This window comes from Apiospora marii, assembly GCF_038362585.1.
Source record: "Apiospora marii strain CBS 49790 chromosome Unknown utg000014l_segment0_segment0, whole genome shotgun sequence".
In the NCBI taxonomy this organism is placed as follows: Eukaryota; Fungi; Ascomycota; class Sordariomycetes; order Amphisphaeriales; family Apiosporaceae; genus Apiospora; species Apiospora marii.
Window position 1 is genome coordinate 436,208 of NW_027117385.1, and position 19,562 is coordinate 455,769.

A 19,562-nucleotide genomic window follows, 5' to 3' on the forward strand; every position below is an offset into this window, starting at 1 on the left:
TTTCTTGGCACATCTGCACCCCTTAATCATTCAATTGGCCTGGCCTATCCTACCCCCATTCTCTTCTCAGTTACCCGTTCAGAGCAGCCGCCGCAGCATTCAATTCGCCATACCAGGAGAAAACCTCCATGCTCTCGACACCAACACCCCCAAATTGCGTGGCAGTTCCTAGAACTGGTAATATTCACATGCACCGGGTGTTGCTGTTGCTTGCATATCTTCCCATTGCCAATTGAAGGCTTGTGGGACTTGTGCGCCTCTTGAGGGAGTTGGGGGGTGGACTTTTAGGTGGTGCAGGTCTCGTCTTTGTCTGTCCTGTCCTGTCAGGGCGGGCGCTTCGAACTCCGTCCTCCGTCCTCCGGCCGTTTTCCAACCATCACTACGACCACCATCGCATCAGTGGTCTTGGATGCTCTGGGGATCTTGTCAAATACCCTCCTTGGGTGAAGCTTCGTTCAATTGAGCTGCGACTAGTTGAAGCATTCAGTTGCTCCATTGGATTGGGTCTTATCTATGCCGGCCTGGGCTGGGAGCACAACCTCTCTCAAGATTGACATTCAGGGGTTTCTGGACTGATGCTGGGGCGCAGAGACAGTGTCCTGCAGCCTTGAGGACGCCCGATCTGCCATCCTACCGTTCCACACACTTCACCAACCTCACCGTTCCTGATTCTCTTCTGCCCGGCTTCTGCTGGCCTTTGACGTTTCGTTGCAGCTGATTGATTCCTTTTTGACTTTAGATCTGCAGACTAGTCCCAATCCGGCTTGGGCTACTATACCCCCTGGTCCGCTTAAGCAGCAGGCTCCGCTCGTGTGTTTTTGTGTGCAGCTCCGATTTAGAAACACGCCCCTCGGCCTCTGCACCGCCAATACCTCCGGCACCCGCCTCGACACCGGTACCGTCTTCAACACCTTGTTGACGTCTGTCAAAATCAATTGACTTGGAAAAATTGAATTGGAACACCATTTGATCTGTCGGCCTCTTCCTGTTGGACAATTGGTGAGACGCAAGGAGGTGAGTACATTGAATCTAGTGGTTGTTTGTTGTTGTGCTGCTGTGATATGGCGACCCCACCCCATCACCTAGCTTTTTGTGCCTTCTCTGTTAGACGCACGCCTCTACGCCCAACTCGTGCTAATTGATTATTTGATCAGCCAAGTCACGTGCATCACCGTCCGCCCCTTTCGTCGAGCCCAGCAGACGCATCACTGCATCGCCCAGGACTGCCGCCGGGCAATGGCTCAAGGCAATCCTGCCTGGCCGTCGGGTCAGTTCAACCAGGAGGACTACCACTCGCACCCTCACAGCCTCTACTCCAGCCAATATCAACCCAATCCCGCCTATGACGCCCACGGTGCTCATGGAACTCATGCGACACATGGCGCTCACTCTGCGCACCAGGGCTTCGAGGGCCCCAACGCACAAGTCGACCACTCGAGCATGTACATGAACTGGACTGGGAACTCGGCAATGGAGCCCGGCGAGCATGCTGCTGGTATGGACGAGTACAATCCAAACACCTTCACCGGCCAGAACACGGCCAATCCCGCCTCACAACAACCCTACTCGGGGCAATCCTACTATGCTCAGGCAGCTGCAGTTGATGCCGGTTCCGGCGCCGGTGCCGGTCACGGCCAGGGTCGCCAATTCGACTACCGGACGTCGCCCGACTCTCACCAGATGTGGATGCCGGCCATGCAAGCCCAGCAACAGCAGCAGCAGCCACAGCCGCAACAAGCACAGCAGCATCACCAGCAGCCGCAACGGCCCACGGCCTCGCCGGGCCCGGCCAACTTCTCCGGCAACGCGTCATGGCAAGCCACATCCAATACGCCGCCCCAAGGAGCCTTCCCTCAACAGAACCTCCAGCAATACGGCGTCCCGGCATCGCATTCGGGCTACCCACAAGCATCGCCGCGCACCCATTCTGCGACACCTTCCGGGGTCAGACCCGCGGTACACGGAACCCACACTGCCGGCGCGGATCCGCAGCACATGTATGAGCCGCCCTACCAGCAGCCCGTGCAAGTGCGAGATGGTGCAGGGCGCTCGACACCCCAACCAACTGAAGCCAGAAACTCGCCCTACCAGTTCCAAACCGCCCAGGGCATGGTAGGTGGCCACCAGTACGCCACCTTCACGGCGCCCAACGGTCAACCCCAGCAAGTCATGTACCAGAACCAGATTCCCTACTCGGTGCCCCAACCATCCCAGTCGCCTGCCAGTATCCCGGCTCATCTCCAGCCGCAACGGACCAGCCAGGCCGTCTTCTCCGCCCAACCGCCCATGCAGCAGCCGCACCAGCAGCCGCACCAGCAGCCGCAACTTCAACAACAGCACCAGCCCGTTGCCCAACCCAAGCGAACGCTCACACCTACCCAAAAGCAGCAGCTGATGAAACCCAATGGCACCGGTCCGGTACCAAATGTTGCCGCCGCCGCACAAGGTGCAATTCCCCGACAGCCTGGCAACTCCGCCATGCCGCCACAAGTCACGATGCAACAACAGCCACAGCAGCAGCAACAACGGCCGCAGCCAACGCAATCCACTTCGCAGGTGAATGGTGCGCCACCGGCCGCTGCCGCATCGACGGCACAATCTGCCCCGTTGCCGAGTCACAATTGGATTCCGGTACCGGGAAGCCCCGTCCTGTTCTACTCCAACACCCCGGTTCAGATGGAACCGGTGCACAAGGGGAACCGCGGTGGGCTTTTCATCGCACAGTTCAATGAGCGCCAGAAGCCCTTACTGCCTGACCACCCGAACAGGCTGCCTGGTGAGATCCTCCGGGACTTCCAGGCCTACGAGAATGCCGTCGGAAACCCCAGCCTGAGCCCGGCCGAATCGCAGGCCATGCGTGAGAAGCTGGCCCGGCTCGACCAGGAAATGCAGCAACTGACTGGACGGAAAGGTATGTTCTCCCAGCCCAGCCCCTCTCGTCTCCAGTGGATCTATCCGATTACTGACTGTTTACCAGCACAAACCTACCCGAGACAAGCTCCCACGAAACGGGCTTCCAGGAAGGCCAAGAGCAGGGTGGGCAAATCAGGGCCCGACTCACCCGAGATGGAAGACTCCTCGGACTACTCGAGTGAGGAAGAAGAGTCACAGCTGGACAAGGAAATCCGCAAGGTAAGCAACTCCAGCCTCTCTGTGTGGGACGAATCGACTGCTAACACCGCATCCACGCAGCGCCTGTCGGAGCCACGTCCCAAGGATCCGCTCCAGTCTGTCAGATGGGACGTCGAGAAGATTGTCTGGAGGTCGGACGAGGCGCCCGCCGGATGGACCGCCAACGCCATTGCCGAGTTTGGGCGGTACCTCAAGGTGCTGTGGGACGACCTCAAGCAGCTGCGGACCGACGTCAAGGCGACCGAGGAGAAGTCCAAGAAGTGGGCGCCGCTCAAGAAGGAGCTCGAGGCCAAGTCGGCACAGGTGCTCATGACGATCCGCACCGCCGTCGAATCCTCGTACGACCCCGTGCTGAGCAACATGGGCGGCAACCAGCAGCTCTGCTCCATCTTCTCCAACATGCTGCGCAGTGCCTACCTGATGGAGGACTACTCGGGCCCCCTGCCCAAGACGATCCTGCAGCTCATGTCCAAGATCACCAACATGGACAAGACCTTCCTCCTGGACAAGCTCAAGTTCCAAAAGGTCCTCGCCAAGTACCGCAAGAATCTCGACAAAGAGAGCGTGGCCGCATTCGAGCACATCGTTTCGTCCGCGAGAGACGACAAGGATGCGCCCGAGGCCAAGCCTACCGAGAAGCGCAGCGCCCCCACCACCACCAACGATGTTGCTCCCAAGGCAGTCAAGGCGGATGTGGCCGCGCCGCCCAAGAGGGTGCCGTCCATTCTTGCCAAGGACCTGAAGTCGGCCTCGAAGCTCACGGGCCTGAAGAGGCCGACGCCGGGCAGCTCGATCGGCGCTGATGCTCGTCGGGTTCTTAGTGATTCCACCAAAGCCTTGGTCGCAGCATCGTCAGCTAAGAGAGGCCGTGACGAGGAGGAGGATTCGCGAGCGACGAAGAAGGTGGCCACCGACGTGGGCCTGGCGAAACGGCCACGCGATGACGACGGCGACTCGCGCTCCTCCAAGAAACTCGTCATCGATGGCACCAATGGCGCACAGTCAACGGCGAAGCCATCGTCGACCAGCAACAACACCTCTGGCACCACCACCTCACAAGTCCGGACCAAGCCTACCAGTACCATCCTCCCCGGCAAGTCGCGACCGGTGGCCAAGCCGGCGGCCAAGAAGCCCGAGGCGCCCGCATCTTCGAGTCTGTCCACGATTAGTGGTCTGTTGGCACAGATCTCGAAGCCCAAGTCGCCCCCCAAGACGCGCGCGTCCGAGCCGGTCCGCGCCCCCGAGACGGCGCAAGAAAAGGAACGGCGGCTGCGCAAAGAGGCCCGGAGGAAGCTGCGGGTGCAGTGGGCGCCCGAGGGCGAGCTGGAGCAGATCCGGGTGTTCGAGCACGACGCGGCCGAGGACGAGGGGCGCGCCAGCAACATGATCCAGGACGCCCGCGACAACCGGTCCGAGGGCCAGATGCTGAAGCGGGGCATCTCGAGCGACGACGAGGACGAGATGGACGTCGACGACGGCGACGGCGCCGAGGGCAACAAGACCAAGACGGGCGCCATCAGCCTGCGTGCCTGGGCGGAGCCTGCTGCGACCGACTTCTCGGCCATTGATGGCAAGAAACGCGACAAGAGCTTCGTCGGGCGCGGGGGCCTTCGCGAGGTGTCGACGGGTCAGCAGAAGTACATGGAAGAGTACGAGCGACGTGAGCTTATGGTGGTCTACACGTCTGCCTCGGACATCCCCGAGTCGCCCAAGTCCCCACCACGCAACCCCAAAACCGAGGCCGCCAGCACGCAAACGCGCTACGGCCAGCTGCCCTCGGACAAGCCTGAGCTGCTCGAAGTCCACCGTCGCTGGGCCGAAAGTCACCAGTACGGCCCCAAAAAGGCACTGCAAGGCGCCATTTACCGAATTGGCGGAAGTCAAACCACCGACCTCGCCAAGGTCGTCGCCCTTCTCAAAGCTGCATCCATCAACAACCAACCCCTCCGCGCCAACAAATCGTCGTCGTCGCAACAGCAGCAATCTGACAAGGACGCCACCGGCATGCCCGCCTCCTTCACCAACATGTCGCAAGCCGATCGCGACGCCAAGGTCCTGCAACTGCTGCAGTCCGACGCCGTCCGCAATTGGCAGGACCCCAATCCCTTGGACCCAAGCCGACCCCAGACCTCGCGTCGCACCGACTTTGCCGACCCCAAGGTACAGGCCGACGTGGATGCCTTCGAGGCTGTCGCCGCCGAGTTCGCCGGCAAGCCCTTCCCCGCCACCGAGGTGCCCGAGCACATGAAGAACAACCCGAGCCACGTGCAGCAGTGGGAGGCGGGTCACCAGGCCCAGATGGCCGCCAAAGCTCAGCAGGATGCCGCCGAACGCGCCCGCAAAGCGACCGAGGACCAGGCCCGCCAGGCCGCCGCTGCCCTTCAGCAAGCCAACGCACAGCCTGCCCTCGCTGCTGCTGCTCAGCAAAGCACCCAGGACGCCCATGCCGCTGCCTGGGCTGCCTACTATGCCCAGTACGGCCAGGCCACAGCCCAACAGCAAGCTCAACCCCAACAGCAGCAGGCTTATGCTGGTGGCTACGACTACAATTCCATGGCCCAAATCATGCAGGCGATGCAAGGTGGTCAAGCCCAGAACCCTCTCGCCGTCGCGCAAGCCCAGTCGCAGCAGCCTGCCCCGTCGCACGATCCGAACTCGCAGCTCATGTCTTTGCTATCTGCCCTTGGCGGTGGCGCTCAGTCAAGCCAGCCCGCCCAGCAGCCGCCGCCCGGCCAAGCATACGCTGCCCAAAGCACCGCCGATGCCCAAGCTGCTTACTGGCGTGCCCTGATGGAAGCGGCCCAGAACCCCGCCGTCGCTCAACCACAGCAACAGCAGCAAGAAGCAGTTCCTCGACAGCAGGCCCCGCCGCCCTCGCAGCCGTCGCACCAGCCCTCCAAATCGCAGCAGTCGTATCACCACAAGGACCGAGACCGAGCCGCCAGCCGGGCTACTGCAGCTGCTGCCGGTGGTGGCGACAGCGGCTTCTTGGATTACGGACCCGGCCCTTCCGACTACGACTACGGCAACGAGTCATCGTCCCGCGGCGACAAGAGCGGTGGCGGCCGAGGCGGCCGCAAGGACAAGGACAACTTCCGCGGCGGCGGCGCCAAGGACAACAAGGACCAGAAGGGCATCAACCGCGCCCTCATCGGCACCAAGCCTTGCTCCTTCTGGGCCCAGGGCAAGTGCGCCAAGGGCGACCAGTGCACCTTCCGACACGATCCCAACGACCTCAAGTAGATGAGTAGAGAACGATGCCAAATCATCATTCTCCTCGTCGCCACATCACGAGCATTCCACGACAAACATTCTCGCCGTCTTCGTTTCTATACTTGTAGAGTATAATTGCACATTTCTCTTTTGTTCCTTGTCGGCCCGGCATGTACCGACCGGCAACACACCTTTGTATCGAACAGGGGACCATTCGGCGTTTGGTATTTTCCCCCACTTTGGTTCTTGATCATTGCCGACTGGCGGCGATGGCCTAGGGTACGAAACCAACAGCATTTCGTCATTTTGTTTCTCTTCCCACAAAACATTGAGGGTTCTTGCATCGTTCTGGCGTATTGAGGAGTTTTCACCAAGCTGCCGCTGCTATTGCACGCCCATGTCATTCTGAGTCACATCGGCCTTTTGAGGGGAGAGAAAGAGAAAAAGAAGAGAGAGCGTTGCTGCTGCTTTTGGCACGAAAGAAGAAGATGAAAATCACTTTACTACTGAGTACAGGGTATCGTCATGGAACACCTGCGATGGATGATGGGGTTTTTGGTACTCGTGGTCTTCTCATTGTCTGTCTGTGATTGCCAACATCGCCGCGAGATGACATACAGGAGAAGAGTCGCGATGAGGAGGGACCAAGACTCAATTGATACCTAATGTAAACTAGTTGTACTGATGGGCCTGCTAGGGGCACCCATCTTAATGAGAACTCATATGAGCATTTTTCGTCGCGTTTTTCAAACGACTTGCATGTACATTTCCGTTGCGCCGCAGGCCACTTTCCAAGGCAGTGAGTGTCGCACAGTCTGCTACCAACGAGACATGTCACTCTTTGCTCTTCTCGCGCCGCAGTAATCGTAGAGTGACGACTAGCCTGCTTTTGCGATATTTGTTTTTCGCGTGCTGAAATCATTGACGTCATCGCGCTAGCAAAACAATGACTGAAAGTGACGACTAGACTTTCATTTGAACAGTAGCAAGTGTTCATGTCCGTAGGTTCTGCCTCAAACCAGCAATGAGGAAGACTCTCAACTCATGCTTCACGACAAGACCCTTCCGTCTGGTTGCCACCATCATGCCGTCCGCTATGGAGCCTCCGAGCAGTGTGCCGGCGACGTATTCGGCGATGGCGAGGAAACAGCTTGTTCATACAGACGCACCAACTCTGACTTCCTCCTCTCACGGTAATGGCAACAAGGACATCGCTTCTACTTCATCTCAACGGGATCACCATCCGCCGCAGCAGAAACCGCAGGGCGGACGTGGCCATGGCCGTGGCGGCAGGGGCAGGGGCAGGGGCAGGGGCAGGGGCAGTCACACGTCCACATACTACCAAACCCCACGCCCATCTCAACAGCCACACCACGGAAGAAAGAAGGGGCAACACAACAAGCACGAAGAAGCAACACAGCAGGAGGAAGATGACGTCTACGTACTGACGCTGCTCACGGACCCGGCCCACGAGCAAGCCATGTCGGCGCTGCGGCGGCAGTGGTTCCCAGCCCGGCGGCTGAAGGTGGACGCCCACATGACCTTGTTCCACGCGCTGCCGGGGCGGCTACTGGAGACAATAAAACGAGACCTGGGGGCGACGGCGGCGAGGACGGAAAAGTTCCCGGTGGAGGTGGATCTGCGAGAAGATGCGTTCCGCATGGGGCGCAAGGGGGTCGCGGTGCAAGTCCGGGGGCCCTGCGAGGGGATCGTCGGGAATATGCGGCGGGGGTTGATTGATCGGTGGGAGCAGATGGGAGAAACAGCATCAGCCATAAATGGGAGCGAGAACATGGTTGCTAGCGAGGAGGAGAAGACGCACGGCGTGCTGAGTGTCCAGGATGTGAGGAGGGGCTGGAAGGCGCACTACACCATCATGAACAAGGAGGACGATCCCGCGAGGGTGGAGGAGTGCTTCAACGAGCTGAGAGGAGGGGTCAACGACCATTTGGGCCCGGGGCAGGCGAAAGGGACGGTCTTGGGGCTGAGGCTTTGGCGGTACGATCGGGGGTGGTGGCGGCAGGAGGAGGACTTCTTGTTCAGTGGGGGTAGCAGTTAGCAGCATTAGAGTTACCACTACCATGGAGCTCTTGAGATGGCTGACGTTTTATTCTATGTGATTGTGTCATGGAAAAATCAGTTTATTACATAGCCAGAGATAGAGGGTGAGATGACCATTCTTACAGCAGACAATGGCACAAACGCATTACAAACTGGCGATAGCAAGAGAAGGGACACTCCACTGACGGCTGGATTGTGTCAGTTCCAGTGAGTTTCAGTATCAGATAGGTGGCATTTGTCAGTTCACTAAGCCAACAAGTCAATTGCCCAAGGCATAAACAATCAGGCTTAGTGCTGTGGCAGCTCTACAACTCAAACTCATCCACGCACAGCTCACGTTGCCTTCACAATTCCCATTCACACCTTGTGTTAATGATTGACTGTTTCTGCCAACAAGCCAAGTACCAAACTAGGTACTTATTTCATCTCACCCAGGTACACTCCAGCTTTTGCCACACCCATCCTCCCTCCATCCTTCTCTTCCTCATCAACAACCATCATTTGCCTGACTTTGGCCCAAACCAAGTCAAGCAGGAGTCCCTGGGTGGAAGAGAAATTGATTCAGCCACTTTGCCCGAAACAAATCAGAATCACCAACGGTTCGTTTATGACTTTTCCCCGACTGAGTCCATATCGTACTGACCGTGGCTTTGTAGCGACCCAGACCAACCAACCGCCATGGCGACTCACCAGATCATTGAAGAGGATGAGAATTCGCCGCACGAGGCCTACGCCAAGACCAATCCCGAGGTCCTCAAGGCCTGTATCATGTGCGAGAATGCAGGTAACCTAGCCTGCGCCGTCTGCGGCACCAAGTACTGTTCTCGGGCATGCCAGAAGCAGGACTGGAAGTATCACAAGATGCTCTGCAAGTCCTCTGTTGGCACCGAGTTCCGTCTCGACAACCGCCCCGGCCCCGATTACCGCCGAATCATCATCTTTCCTGTCGACCAGAAGAAGCCCGTCTGGGACTGGGCCCGGTTCGAAGGCGGCCAAAGAGGACTTGCTAACAAGGAATTCAAGCGACTGGCCAAGTGCCCTTCCGCCAAGTTCATCAACATGGGCATGCCACTCAACGTCGGCAACTTGAACCCTTACATGCGATTTGGTCGTGGCCTACAGTTATTCGCCCTCGGAGAGATGTTTGAGGGTCTTCCCAGCATCAGTCCTCTGCTCGCCATCAACCAATCGATTCTTGAGTTGGCCAAACCAGGCCACGCCCAACCACACTTCGGTCCCTATGCTGTTGCCGCCTTCTCGAGTGAGGAAGTCGGTCGCCCCATCGTCATGGAAGGCATCGTCTGGGAGGACGCCACCCTCAAGGATTTCCGGCTCGCTGTCGACTCCCGCATCACAGACGAGAATAACCCTTGCATCGTCGATCCCCATCGCTATGAACTCAAGACTCGTAAGCCCGAAGCCAGAGTTTGGCATGCTTTGAAGCTTAATTGTAAGGGCGACATGCAGAGATTCAGCCTGAAGCCGGAGGATGATATTGAGCCTGTCCTGGTGACATCTATCTCTGCCGCCGATGAGTCGCGACGTGACTGCGGCATAGCCAGCAGCCTTGGTCTTTCTTGGGTCTGGGAGGGGGCCAGTACCAACGGTAGCTTCATCGTCAAGGACAACCGTGAGCTGCTCAAAACCGATCAGGATTTCGGTTTCCACTTCAAGTCCGTCAAGGTGCCCGAGAATGCTACGCCTGGTAACCTGCAAGATGCTTTGCGCGATATGCGACTGGAGGACCACAGCTACGTGGGTACCATCCTCCTCATGCACAAGCAGGGAAGGCATATCCAGCGCGCTCATCTCCAAGCCGTGGTGGAGTACAATGACCTCGTCTGGGCCGAGGGTTTGAAAACCATTGGGACCGGATGCATGAACCGCTTTCCGACATCCGCATACTTCGACCGTAACTTAACGCGTGAGAAGTTCGTGGCGTACTGGAACGAGAATTGGGGTGATTCTGGTGTCGCGTCCCCTTACACTCTGGAGGACTAGGCGCATCGCGACTGGGTTCTACCATTGGGAGCTTCCGGGGATATGCCAGGGTGAGCTGGACCGAGACGGATTTGACACGGATGAGCAGGACATGCATTTGATATGAGAATGAGACACACGTAGAACTCTAGATGCAATCAAGGAACGTTTCTACTGAAATACATGCATATCGTAACTTATAGTGATGACTCCCACCAGTATCCCACCGTTATCCCACCACCACTGGTTGGAACGAACTAACACGTCTGGGATAGATGTTGCGTGCTTCATGGGGAAGCAGGTAATTACGCTGGTCGTGGTGATTTCACTGTTACTGGTGCGTCTTTTTGAGCCAATTGATTGCCTTACCGGTTGGAGTGTCATCGGCTTAGGATAGAACATTGAAGCACCTGTGTTGGCCAACGCAGGCGAGAGTCATCAAGCCTGTTCCGGACGAAACCATCGCATCAACCAAGGCGCCAGCCGTGAAGTAAGAAGAGAGACGCGTAGACGAGGATAATTTGGTGGTGCACCAGCTTCTGAGGGACCGGCCTCGGGGGAACGGGCGCTGGACTGCATGAGGAGCATATCAAAGCAGCATCTGCAGCTGCAGGCAAATGGGGAAGTTTCCCCTGATCATTAATCACCTTGCAATATATTGAAGTCGTCACGAAATCTCCCGGAGGACACTAAGTCTGCGGCGCTTTATGGAGCTGAAGCAACAGCAGCACCTGACTTTGGTACTGGTGCTGGCGGTGATGCCACCGACGGAGTATGGTTCATCGTTCCCGAAACCCAACAGACCAACGACCCCGATCAATCGTGGTACCGTAAGTAGTGACGTGGTTGGCGTGTTGTCGGGTTTAGCAGCATTATTACTACACACAGTAGATGAGAGCACCATGGTTGATGATGCCGTTACTGCTGCTGCACCTATACGAGCAGGCTTGGGGAAAATATCATCACATCGCAACGTTGCTGTTCGGGTGGTCCTCGTTTGACACCGCAAAGAGTGCTGCACATACCAATAATTGACGGTCTCGGATTACCACGTTGTATCGCATTGCATTGCATTGCATTGCATCCAACGGCGCGGCCGCCAAGTATGCAGCAACCATCGCACATCGTATACCGGTGTGTGAGCGACTAAGATCTTGCTTTGGGCGATGTCGAACGTGGCCTCCGTTCTTGGCGTGAGATCTTATGGGAAGGCTAGAATGGAATGCCATGGTGCAAGCCGCCCCAAGTGCGAGAAGACGTCTAGCTACATTTCTCGATTAGGTATACGGTAGTCTCATAGTGGGGTCATTGGATCCTAAGCGACTATGATGTCAGTATGTATGTACGGCGTATGGGCTTGCCAAGTGTGGCGCAGGCTACTGCGAAGGATTGTCCCGTATTGCTCACCCCCTCCCAGGCCGCCCGACCGCCAACCCAAAGAAGCAAACGAGTTCGTGTTACTCGGCCAGCGCCGCCTGCATCAGCTCGTATTGCCATTCTCGGCCTGCGCGGCTTGCATGGAGCTGAATTTTTCTATAGAGACTCAGCGACATGTATAAGGACTTGAACAAACCGATATTCGACAGCAAGGAGATCAACAGCACCAACAACCATCTTGCCTCATTCACAAGTAGCAAAAACTGAACTACTCTAAATTTCAACAGAACCAAAATCACAACCACATCATCTGAAAACATGCACTTCACCCTCCCCCCTCTCCCTCGGCCTCCTCGGGCTGGCCTCCGCCATGCCAGTGCTAGACCCCCGCGCCGGCGGCCCCATGATCAGCACCTCGACCGGCGTCCAGCTCGCCTTCACCAACACGACGGCCGCCCCCACGCCCGAGCTGTACGAGCGCGTGTACACCACCATGTTCTCCCTGCAGCGCCTGAGCCAGGGCGTCAACGCGGGCGTCGTGGTGCCGCGCAGCAGTGAGCGCGACGACGTCAACAACAACCCGGCCAAGGACGTGCCCGTCTTCTACTTTGCCGACGAGTCCGACTCCACCGGGGCTTCCACCGTCATGCGCACCGCCGTGCCCGGGGTCTACCCCCTGAGCGCCGTCGTCGGGGCCGGGAGCGAGCACCAAGTCGGGCTGTACACCGCCTCGCCGGGGACGGCAGGGCTCTTCGCCTGGACGGGGGCCGACGGCATCCCCGTCCTGTCCGGGCCCCGCGACGGCGGCCTGCCGGGCCAGGGCACGTACGCCGTCTGCCCGCGCTCCATCGGGAGCCTGCGGGACCTGCTGCTCGTCAGCTACGTCTACCCGGGCGAGACTTTGCCCGCCGACTGCATCGCCGGCAACTTCGTTCTGCTGTGCGGCACGCTGCCCGAGACCGAGTGGGCGAGCGGGGCGAGGGCGGTGCCTTGTGTCGTGCAGTGATGGGTGAGGCAACGATGCAGATGACGGGTTGGATTTCGGGAGTTGGTTGGTAATCATGAGGTAATGTCTGAGTTTTGGCGTTGGATCACAAGAGGGGCAGGCATTCATGGTTATCCTAGAAGGCAGACTTGAAGTATTGGGTATCATTCTTGTCAATCGAATTCTATCTCATTTAAGTACTTTGACCGGACTCGAGGGATGTCATCTTTTGTGAGCATCCTGCATTCTCACTTTGATGAGCAATGCGAAGGCACTCTCCGTTCCACGATAACATAGTCATCTTCGTCAATGTCGGTGACTACCACACCATCCTTGCCAGCAAACCCATCCCATTGCCATTGGAGGCTCCGCGGAATATACCAATCCCGGGCGCCCAGATACCGGTCCACCGTCCACTGCCGGCACGGCTCGGTCTGGCAGGACACGCGAAGGCGGGGCTCGTAATTGTCCCAGTCCTCGCGATTTCGGATATCGCGTTCGCCATGAATGCTCCAGACGGACAAGTAGTCGTCCAAGTTGTCGGTGCTGTGCAGGTCGATGGTGAGCTCTCGAAGACGGGGCATGCGCTCGTGGGCCACTCTGGTCAGGTCCTCTAGGAGCGGCCCGGTGGTGTTGCTGTCGATGGACCGACGCCACGGCTTACACGCGACATCGCCATCCCAAGGGCTAATGTGTCCCAGGACTGGCCCATCGGGCAGCGGGTCCGCAGTGGCTGGGGCGAGGCCCGTAGTATACCACTCCCCATCTGGCGCCACCAGCTGGGCCCCCACATCCAATCGGCGGAGTGCTCGCCATATATCGTCATCCTCTTCTTCCTCATCAGTACTGCCGTGCCGGTTGCAGAGCAGGTCTCGGGAAAGAAAGAAGTTGTCCAGGACGAGCTCCTGGACGGTAGGCTGTGCCAGCCGGCGGATGGCCTGGCTGACCAGGTCGATGCCGTGGTCGTCCAAATGGTCCGGGTAGTAGTCGTGGTTCAACACGCAGTCGGGGCTGATCCTCTTGATCTCCAGCCTCTTCAGAGACGGAAGCTGTCCGTGTAGAAGCTCGAGCCCGGAGACGAGATGGGACCGCAGTACCACCTGCTCGTCGTACCTGTCGCGAAACCCGTCCCGGTACTCGAATCGGAAGGATTCCAACGAAGGAAAGGCCGCCGCAATTTCGCAGCTGGCACTCGAAAGGAGAATCCAGGGCACTGTCGAGGGTCCGACTTTACCGCCCTCGACGCTAAGGGACTGCACTCTTCGGATGGTGGGAAGGGGGCCGTCCATCAATGAAAGGGTCAAGTGTTCGACCCTGAGCCACACGTCCAGGGCCATGGCCTCAACCGGATTCTTCAGGATTCTGGCTGTTACTGGATCCTCGAGCAGATACGATAGTCGTGGGTCGTGCAGGGGGCTATCCCACTGGTCCTCCGCATCCCAGGTTCTTCCCGAGCTAGGCTGGATGCGAAGCTCCAGGTTGGCCCGGGTCGGCGAGCCCGTCGTCGTGTCTTCGTCCTCCTCCCACTGCTTCAAGGTGGCGAGGAGGGAGGTCAAACACCTCCGAAATACCATATGCTCGGTAACGAAGTGGCTCACCGTTTCGTCGTCCAGTCTCTCCATTTGGAGCGCGAGCGTGATGCGGCGCAGATAGCTGCGCCGGTGTGGCAGTCTCGCAAAGATGCCGGGAAAGGCCGACATGTTCTCGACGGTGAGCTCCACGTTTCTGAAGCAGCGTCGTTCGACCTCGTGCTGCCAGGCGCGCGAGATGGTCGCATGGCAGCTGAGGCGGTCCGTGTCGAGATGGTCGACGACGAGGGAGAGGATCTCGGGGCTGAGTTTGTCCATTGTGTTGACGTGTCGGGGTATTGGGAAAAAGGTAGCGATGGGAGATGAACGGTCAAGGGAGTACCTGGATGAATCAGACAATAGCTTTGTATCTGTGGCTACAGAAAAGAGTCGATATGGATGATAGATGATCAAGTGTGGTTGATGGCAGGATATTGTTTGCCTTATGTACCTTGGGCCGTTCAGTCAACGGAGATAGGTTGTTATAGGCACCAACGGAGAAATGTTCATATATGATATATTCTTCGGGCCTGCCTTGGGTTAGCCAGGGACAGCGAAAAGCCTAACCGCCAGTGTGCTTGTAGATTCCTCGCCTGGGCCCAATGCATTGGAAACTCTAAATGCAATGCACTCTGGGATTGATACGTCTAGATGAACTCATACTAGTTTCTACAATGAACGCTTGAACCCGCCCTCTGATATCGTCAGCGGTAGGAATGTCTACAGGCACCGACGGGGGGCACTGAAAATCTGGCAACGATACTGGGCCAAGTCACGATGCATCCCGCCATCAAAGCCCGTTGTGTCCATTTTCATGCCTCTTCGTTTTTGCGGTCTATACCGGGCCAGCCTAGCCGACGTAAAACACCCAAAGTATTTAAAGCCAGGGTCATCATCGCTTTTTTGGACGCTTTCCCTCAGTTCATTTCGGAATCACTCGACATATCGCCCCCTGCATCCACTTCATCCTCATCTGCCGACGAATCCATGACCTCGTCTTGGACTTCCGTCCCGGGTTCAGGCTTCATCTCAAAATCCTGTATTAGCAAGTATTGCCAAGCATCTCGGAGGCTCTGGGGTATGCGCCACTCCCGGAAGTTTCCCTTGCGCTGTACATTCCACAGTCTCTGATCATCTTCGAACCTTTCGTCGTAAAGCACCGCGAGGGAAGGTCCCCTTGGTCCATTGCGGTTGTCCTGTGAAGGCCCTCCTATGAGGAACTTGACCTCGCGGCGTTTCGGCATGTGTTGGGTGACGGCCTCGGTGAGACTCTCCAACAGCGGGTCCATCATGTTGCTGTCGACATGTAGACGCCAGCGGTGGTGCATGTCGGCCCCATTTTCGCGGGCGGTGCCGGCGCCTGCGGGCTCTGTACCCATGCCCGCCTTGGCATCCATGTTGGCCATGAACCTGAGAGTGTCGTCGGGATGTGGTGCGGGGTCGAATGGCTCGTCCGACGGCTGGCCGGTGACGTACCACTTGCCATTCGGAGCCATCACGGAACTCGATACGTCAAGATCCTCCAGTCGAGGCCACGTCTTGACTGCTGACGGGTCTCGCTTATCGAGAAACAAGTCTGCGGATATGAGCCAGTTGCTGAGACACAGCTTCTCGACCGTGGGCTGGGCGAGCTTTCGGACCGCTTCGCAGACTAGGTCGATTCCCTCGGCGTCCACCAGACGTTGGCAGGCGAGACTATGATTGGACACGGAATGGTACTCGATACGGTGGATTTCTAGATCTTTCAGACGTGGGAGCTTTCCACACAAGGAATTCAACGCGCGAGCGAGAGCGTCTCGCTGGGCCAGACGAGCTGTGATTAGGGGGTCAGTGAGTGAGTCTGGGGTCTGTAGCCTTTTTGTTGCTTTTCTACTAGGGAAGAGCTTGATATGAATCGACAAGAAAGATCAAGAATGACGGCTCACCCTGATGGCGCCCAATGGCAGGGTCGTAGCAGAAGAAATAAAGAGTTTCCAACTGCGGCATGGCAGACGCGAACTGCGCAACGGCAATGGGGTGCACCCCCGCATTCTCGACCCGGAGTTCCCGGACGCGCCGCGACGAAGGCAACGGTGGTGGGCTCGGATCCTCCAACAGGGTCCACTCGGGAAAAGCTGGCAAGCAGGCGGAAGGCACATGTACCTGGTCGAGTCCAAGGATTCCCTCGTCTGCCTCGTCCATGGGCACTCTGGAGCCCCAACCGGGCCTCAAAACGAGACAGATCATGGGATCGGTCGGAACCCCCGCCCTTTCGTCCTCCTCATCGCACCGGTGCAGTGCGGCGAGGAGGGCGGCCACGTCGTTCCGGAACGTCAGCGGGTGCTGAGAGAATCGCCCGGACGGCATGGTCTGGGGAAGGCTGGCCAGCTTGATCTCCCTCAGATAGAAACGCCGCCCCGGGAAGCGGGAGAGCAGACGAGACAAGACGGCGATGTCTTCGGCGCTGTACAGCTCGAGGGACCGGAAGGTGCGGCGTTCGACCTCATGCTGAAAAGCACGCGAAATGGTCGCGCACGTTTTGTAGTAGCGCCGCCAAACTCTGTCTACGATGAGCGATATGATCTCGGGGCCAAGCCTTTCCATTGTGCATTTGCAAGCCGCGGCGGCTATTCTCGACCAGGGTTCTCAGTCAATTGGTCTTCTTTGAAAGCCAATGCAAACCAACGTTATTAGAAACAACTGAAAGAAGGGTGACCGATGTTGGAAATCAACTCGGAGAATAACACACATGTCCCGTCGCGTTACTGGAGCAGTCGAGGTGACCAAAGTGGGTCATTGGCTTACCGCTTATGCATCCGACGCAGCTAAAGCAACAAAACCAGCCATCCTTGCATATCGTCCCACTTCAGCCCATTCCATCTCTTCTCGACCGTCCCGTCCCGTCTTGCCGATGTTTCCGTCCCCTGTTACCCCTGGAAAGTTGGAAACCCAAGGCACCACCACCCCACGCTGGAAATATGGAACTCGTCGACATGGCCCTTCGAGGCTCCAAGGCCAATTCCCAATCCAAATCCAGCCGGACTAGCACGCCGAAAGTGCGCACCGGCTGCAACACTTGCAAGAGGCGGCACATCCGCTGCGATGAGGCGAAACCTAGTTGCCAGAATTGCGTCAAAGGCCAGCGTCCTTGTGGCTACGCTAGCGCGGGGAAATCCGAATCCGCCGCCACCACTTTGACTTCCCGGCGGCCGTTGGCGGTGCACGTCGCCTCCCCGCAAAAGCAGGCGCTGTTGGACGCCGATTGCCTCCACTTCCACGATGCGACCGGGGCGAGGTACTTCCAGGAGTTCGCCAAGCTGATGCAGGGCTACTGGATCACCGGCACCTCCAACCGGGACTTTTGGGGCGTCACGGCCCCGCAGTTTGCGCGGACGAACCCCTTTTGCCGCCACGCCGCCATGGCCATTGGCGCCTTGAGCATCTGGTACCGCGAGTCCGACGCCCGATCTCTCCGCGCCCGCCGCCCCAACGAGGAGAGCGCGCATTATGTGCAGGCCCTGTCGCACCATGGCCGTTCACTGAGGACGATGCATCACCAGCAAAGCTTGTCGCTTCACGATGCATCATTCCTGGCGGTCCTGCTGCTCTTCTTCGACCTGCTGCGCGGCAACAGCCAGGCGGCGCTGACGCACGTCAATCACGGGCTGGCGCTCGTGCTGGCGTTGATGACGGACGACCCAGATGGCGGCGATGATAAGAGCAGCATCCAATGCCTCGCGCCGAACCCCACGCGGTTCTTCGTCGAGATGGCCGACGTCTTCGCCGACATCGCGCTGCAGGCCCGGACCATCCTTCCCGGGCGGGTCGGGCACTGCGCCCCCTTGCCCAACTTTGCGCGCGGGCTGCGGAGCAAGAAGCAGACGCTGGAGTCCTTCATGGTGCTATTGGGCCGCCAGTTCCTGTCGTCGCCCAGGGCCAGCGACCACATCCCCGACGTGTTCCGCGACCTGGGCGAGTTCGAAAACTGCCTCAACACGGCGCTGCGCCGCCACACGGCCATCGGGCCTGTCATGATGGAGGTGGTCGAGGCGTCGGGCATCCTGCAGTCCAACGACCCCGACATCATTGACAAGTACTACCCGGAGATCCTTGGCAACCCCAAGATCAAGGAGTACTGCGAGACGGTACGGCGGGACATGCAGAAGCTGGGAGACGCCTTCCTCCCCTTCTTCAACCAGATCTTGCTGTCCGACTTCGACAAGCCGGCCTACTACCTCCGGGCCATCAACCTGCGCCTGCAGTACCTCGGAGTCCTGCTCTTCTCGGACCCCACGCGCCACCTGTGGGTCGAGTCGATGCAGAAGCTGACCCCGTCCTTCCGCGAGTACCTGTCGCTGGTCGAGATCGCCGTCCGCAAGATGAAGGAAGCCACGACGGCCGGCGACGGCGGCCCGGCCCACCAGATGTCGCTGCAGTGCAAGCTGTCCTACTACGTCCTGATCGTCGCCTTTTTCTGCCGGGACCCCGGGGTGCGCGACCAGGCCATCGCCATCCTGGCCGACTACCCGGGCCGCGACGGGCTCTGGGACACGCGCGCCCTCTACGCCCTGGCGCTGCGGGGCCGCCTTGTCGAGCGGAACAATGTGATCGACGGCACGCCCGACGAGCAGTGGCGACGCCTCGTGCGCCGCGAGTTTGCCTTTGAGGACGGCGGGGCGCGCGTCCTCTTCCGGTACCTCGCCCCGAGCAAGGACGAAACCACGGAGGGGAAAATCAAGTGGACGCTTGTGGAAGAGGTGGCAGACGTCTCGGAGGGTTTGGAGGTGCTGCAGTGGGTGCCGCAGCCGCTGACGGGGTCGGGGAAGCTGCTCATTGGCGACTTGCTTCCGTCGTAGGTTGCAATGGTGGGATATCACATATGGCATTTATCTAGGTTACGCACATGTATCCTGAACCTGGTTGCCGTAGGAAGCGTTTTCCTCTGGTGTCATAAACCTTTTGAGGTAACCTGCCCTTTGTGAGTCTTTGGTTTTTGCCAGGCAGGCTTGGTATGAATAGAAATAAGGAATCGCTATATTGGGCACGTCACATATCTCTGGGCGACAGCATCGTTTAACGAAGTACGTCCATGGGGTCACACTAACGTAGAGTCGAACATGACACCTGATTCATTACAGAGTTTGATGTTAAACGGGTACAGTCAGAGTATGTAGGAAATATTATTAAGTAGATATTCCGAACACCAATGATCCAAATTCACTTGGATTAGGACCCAGAATTCCATCCCAATCCCACCAAGTAAGACA

The 19,562-nt window shown here is 58.2% G+C and overlaps 8 protein-coding genes across 8 annotated transcripts; 6 read left to right on the forward strand and 2 right to left on the reverse strand.

Annotated features, from left to right (window-relative positions):
* Positions 1-1,236: 1,236 nt before the first annotated feature.
* PG985_016334 (uncharacterized protein) lies at positions 1,237-6,375 on the forward strand (the record flags this gene model as incomplete). Its single annotated transcript, XM_066836100.1, has 1 exon — positions 1,237-6,375. The coding sequence occupies one exon, from the start codon at positions 1,237-1,239 to the stop codon at positions 6,373-6,375; it is 5,139 nt and encodes a 1,712-aa protein (XP_066676116.1).
* Positions 6,376-7,429: 1,054 nt separating this feature from the next.
* On the forward strand, positions 7,430-8,404 carry PG985_016335 (uncharacterized protein; the record flags this gene model as incomplete). Its single annotated transcript, XM_066836101.1, has 1 exon — positions 7,430-8,404. One exon carries the CDS (start codon positions 7,430-7,432, stop codon positions 8,402-8,404), a length of 975 nt encoding a protein of 324 aa, XP_066676117.1.
* A 680-nt stretch (positions 8,405-9,084) lies between these two features.
* Positions 9,085-10,407, forward strand: PG985_016336 (uncharacterized protein; the record flags this gene model as incomplete). The annotated part of the gene is made up of 1 exon (XM_066836102.1): positions 9,085-10,407. The coding sequence occupies one exon, from the start codon at positions 9,085-9,087 to the stop codon at positions 10,405-10,407; it is 1,323 nt and encodes a 440-aa protein (XP_066676118.1).
* Positions 10,408-10,591: 184 nt separating this feature from the next.
* Positions 10,592-11,387, forward strand: PG985_016337 (uncharacterized protein; the record flags this gene model as incomplete). The annotated part of the gene is made up of 3 exons (XM_066836103.1): positions 10,592-10,687; positions 11,051-11,216; positions 11,278-11,387. The coding sequence occupies 3 exons, from the start codon at positions 10,592-10,594 to the stop codon at positions 11,385-11,387; spliced, it is 372 nt and encodes a 123-aa protein (XP_066676119.1).
* A 746-nt stretch (positions 11,388-12,133) lies between these two features.
* Positions 12,134-12,769, forward strand: PG985_016338 (uncharacterized protein; the record flags this gene model as incomplete). Its single annotated transcript, XM_066836104.1, has 1 exon — positions 12,134-12,769. One exon carries the CDS (start codon positions 12,134-12,136, stop codon positions 12,767-12,769), a length of 636 nt encoding a protein of 211 aa, XP_066676120.1.
* A 227-nt stretch (positions 12,770-12,996) lies between these two features.
* Positions 12,997-14,595, reverse strand: PG985_016339 (uncharacterized protein; the record flags this gene model as incomplete). The annotated part of the gene is made up of 1 exon (XM_066836105.1): positions 12,997-14,595. The coding sequence occupies one exon, from the start codon at positions 14,593-14,595 to the stop codon at positions 12,997-12,999; it is 1,599 nt and encodes a 532-aa protein (XP_066676121.1).
* Positions 14,596-15,233: 638 nt separating this feature from the next.
* PG985_016340 (uncharacterized protein) lies at positions 15,234-16,899 on the reverse strand (the record flags this gene model as incomplete). The annotated part of the gene is made up of 2 exons (XM_066836106.1): positions 15,234-16,129; positions 16,242-16,899. 2 exons carry the CDS (start codon positions 16,897-16,899, stop codon positions 15,234-15,236), a joined length of 1,554 nt encoding a protein of 517 aa, XP_066676122.1.
* A 389-nt stretch (positions 16,900-17,288) lies between these two features.
* On the forward strand, positions 17,289-19,151 carry PG985_016341 (uncharacterized protein; the record flags this gene model as incomplete). The annotated part of the gene is made up of 1 exon (XM_066836107.1): positions 17,289-19,151. The coding sequence occupies one exon, from the start codon at positions 17,289-17,291 to the stop codon at positions 19,149-19,151; it is 1,863 nt and encodes a 620-aa protein (XP_066676123.1).
* Positions 19,152-19,562: the final 411 nt, after the last annotated feature.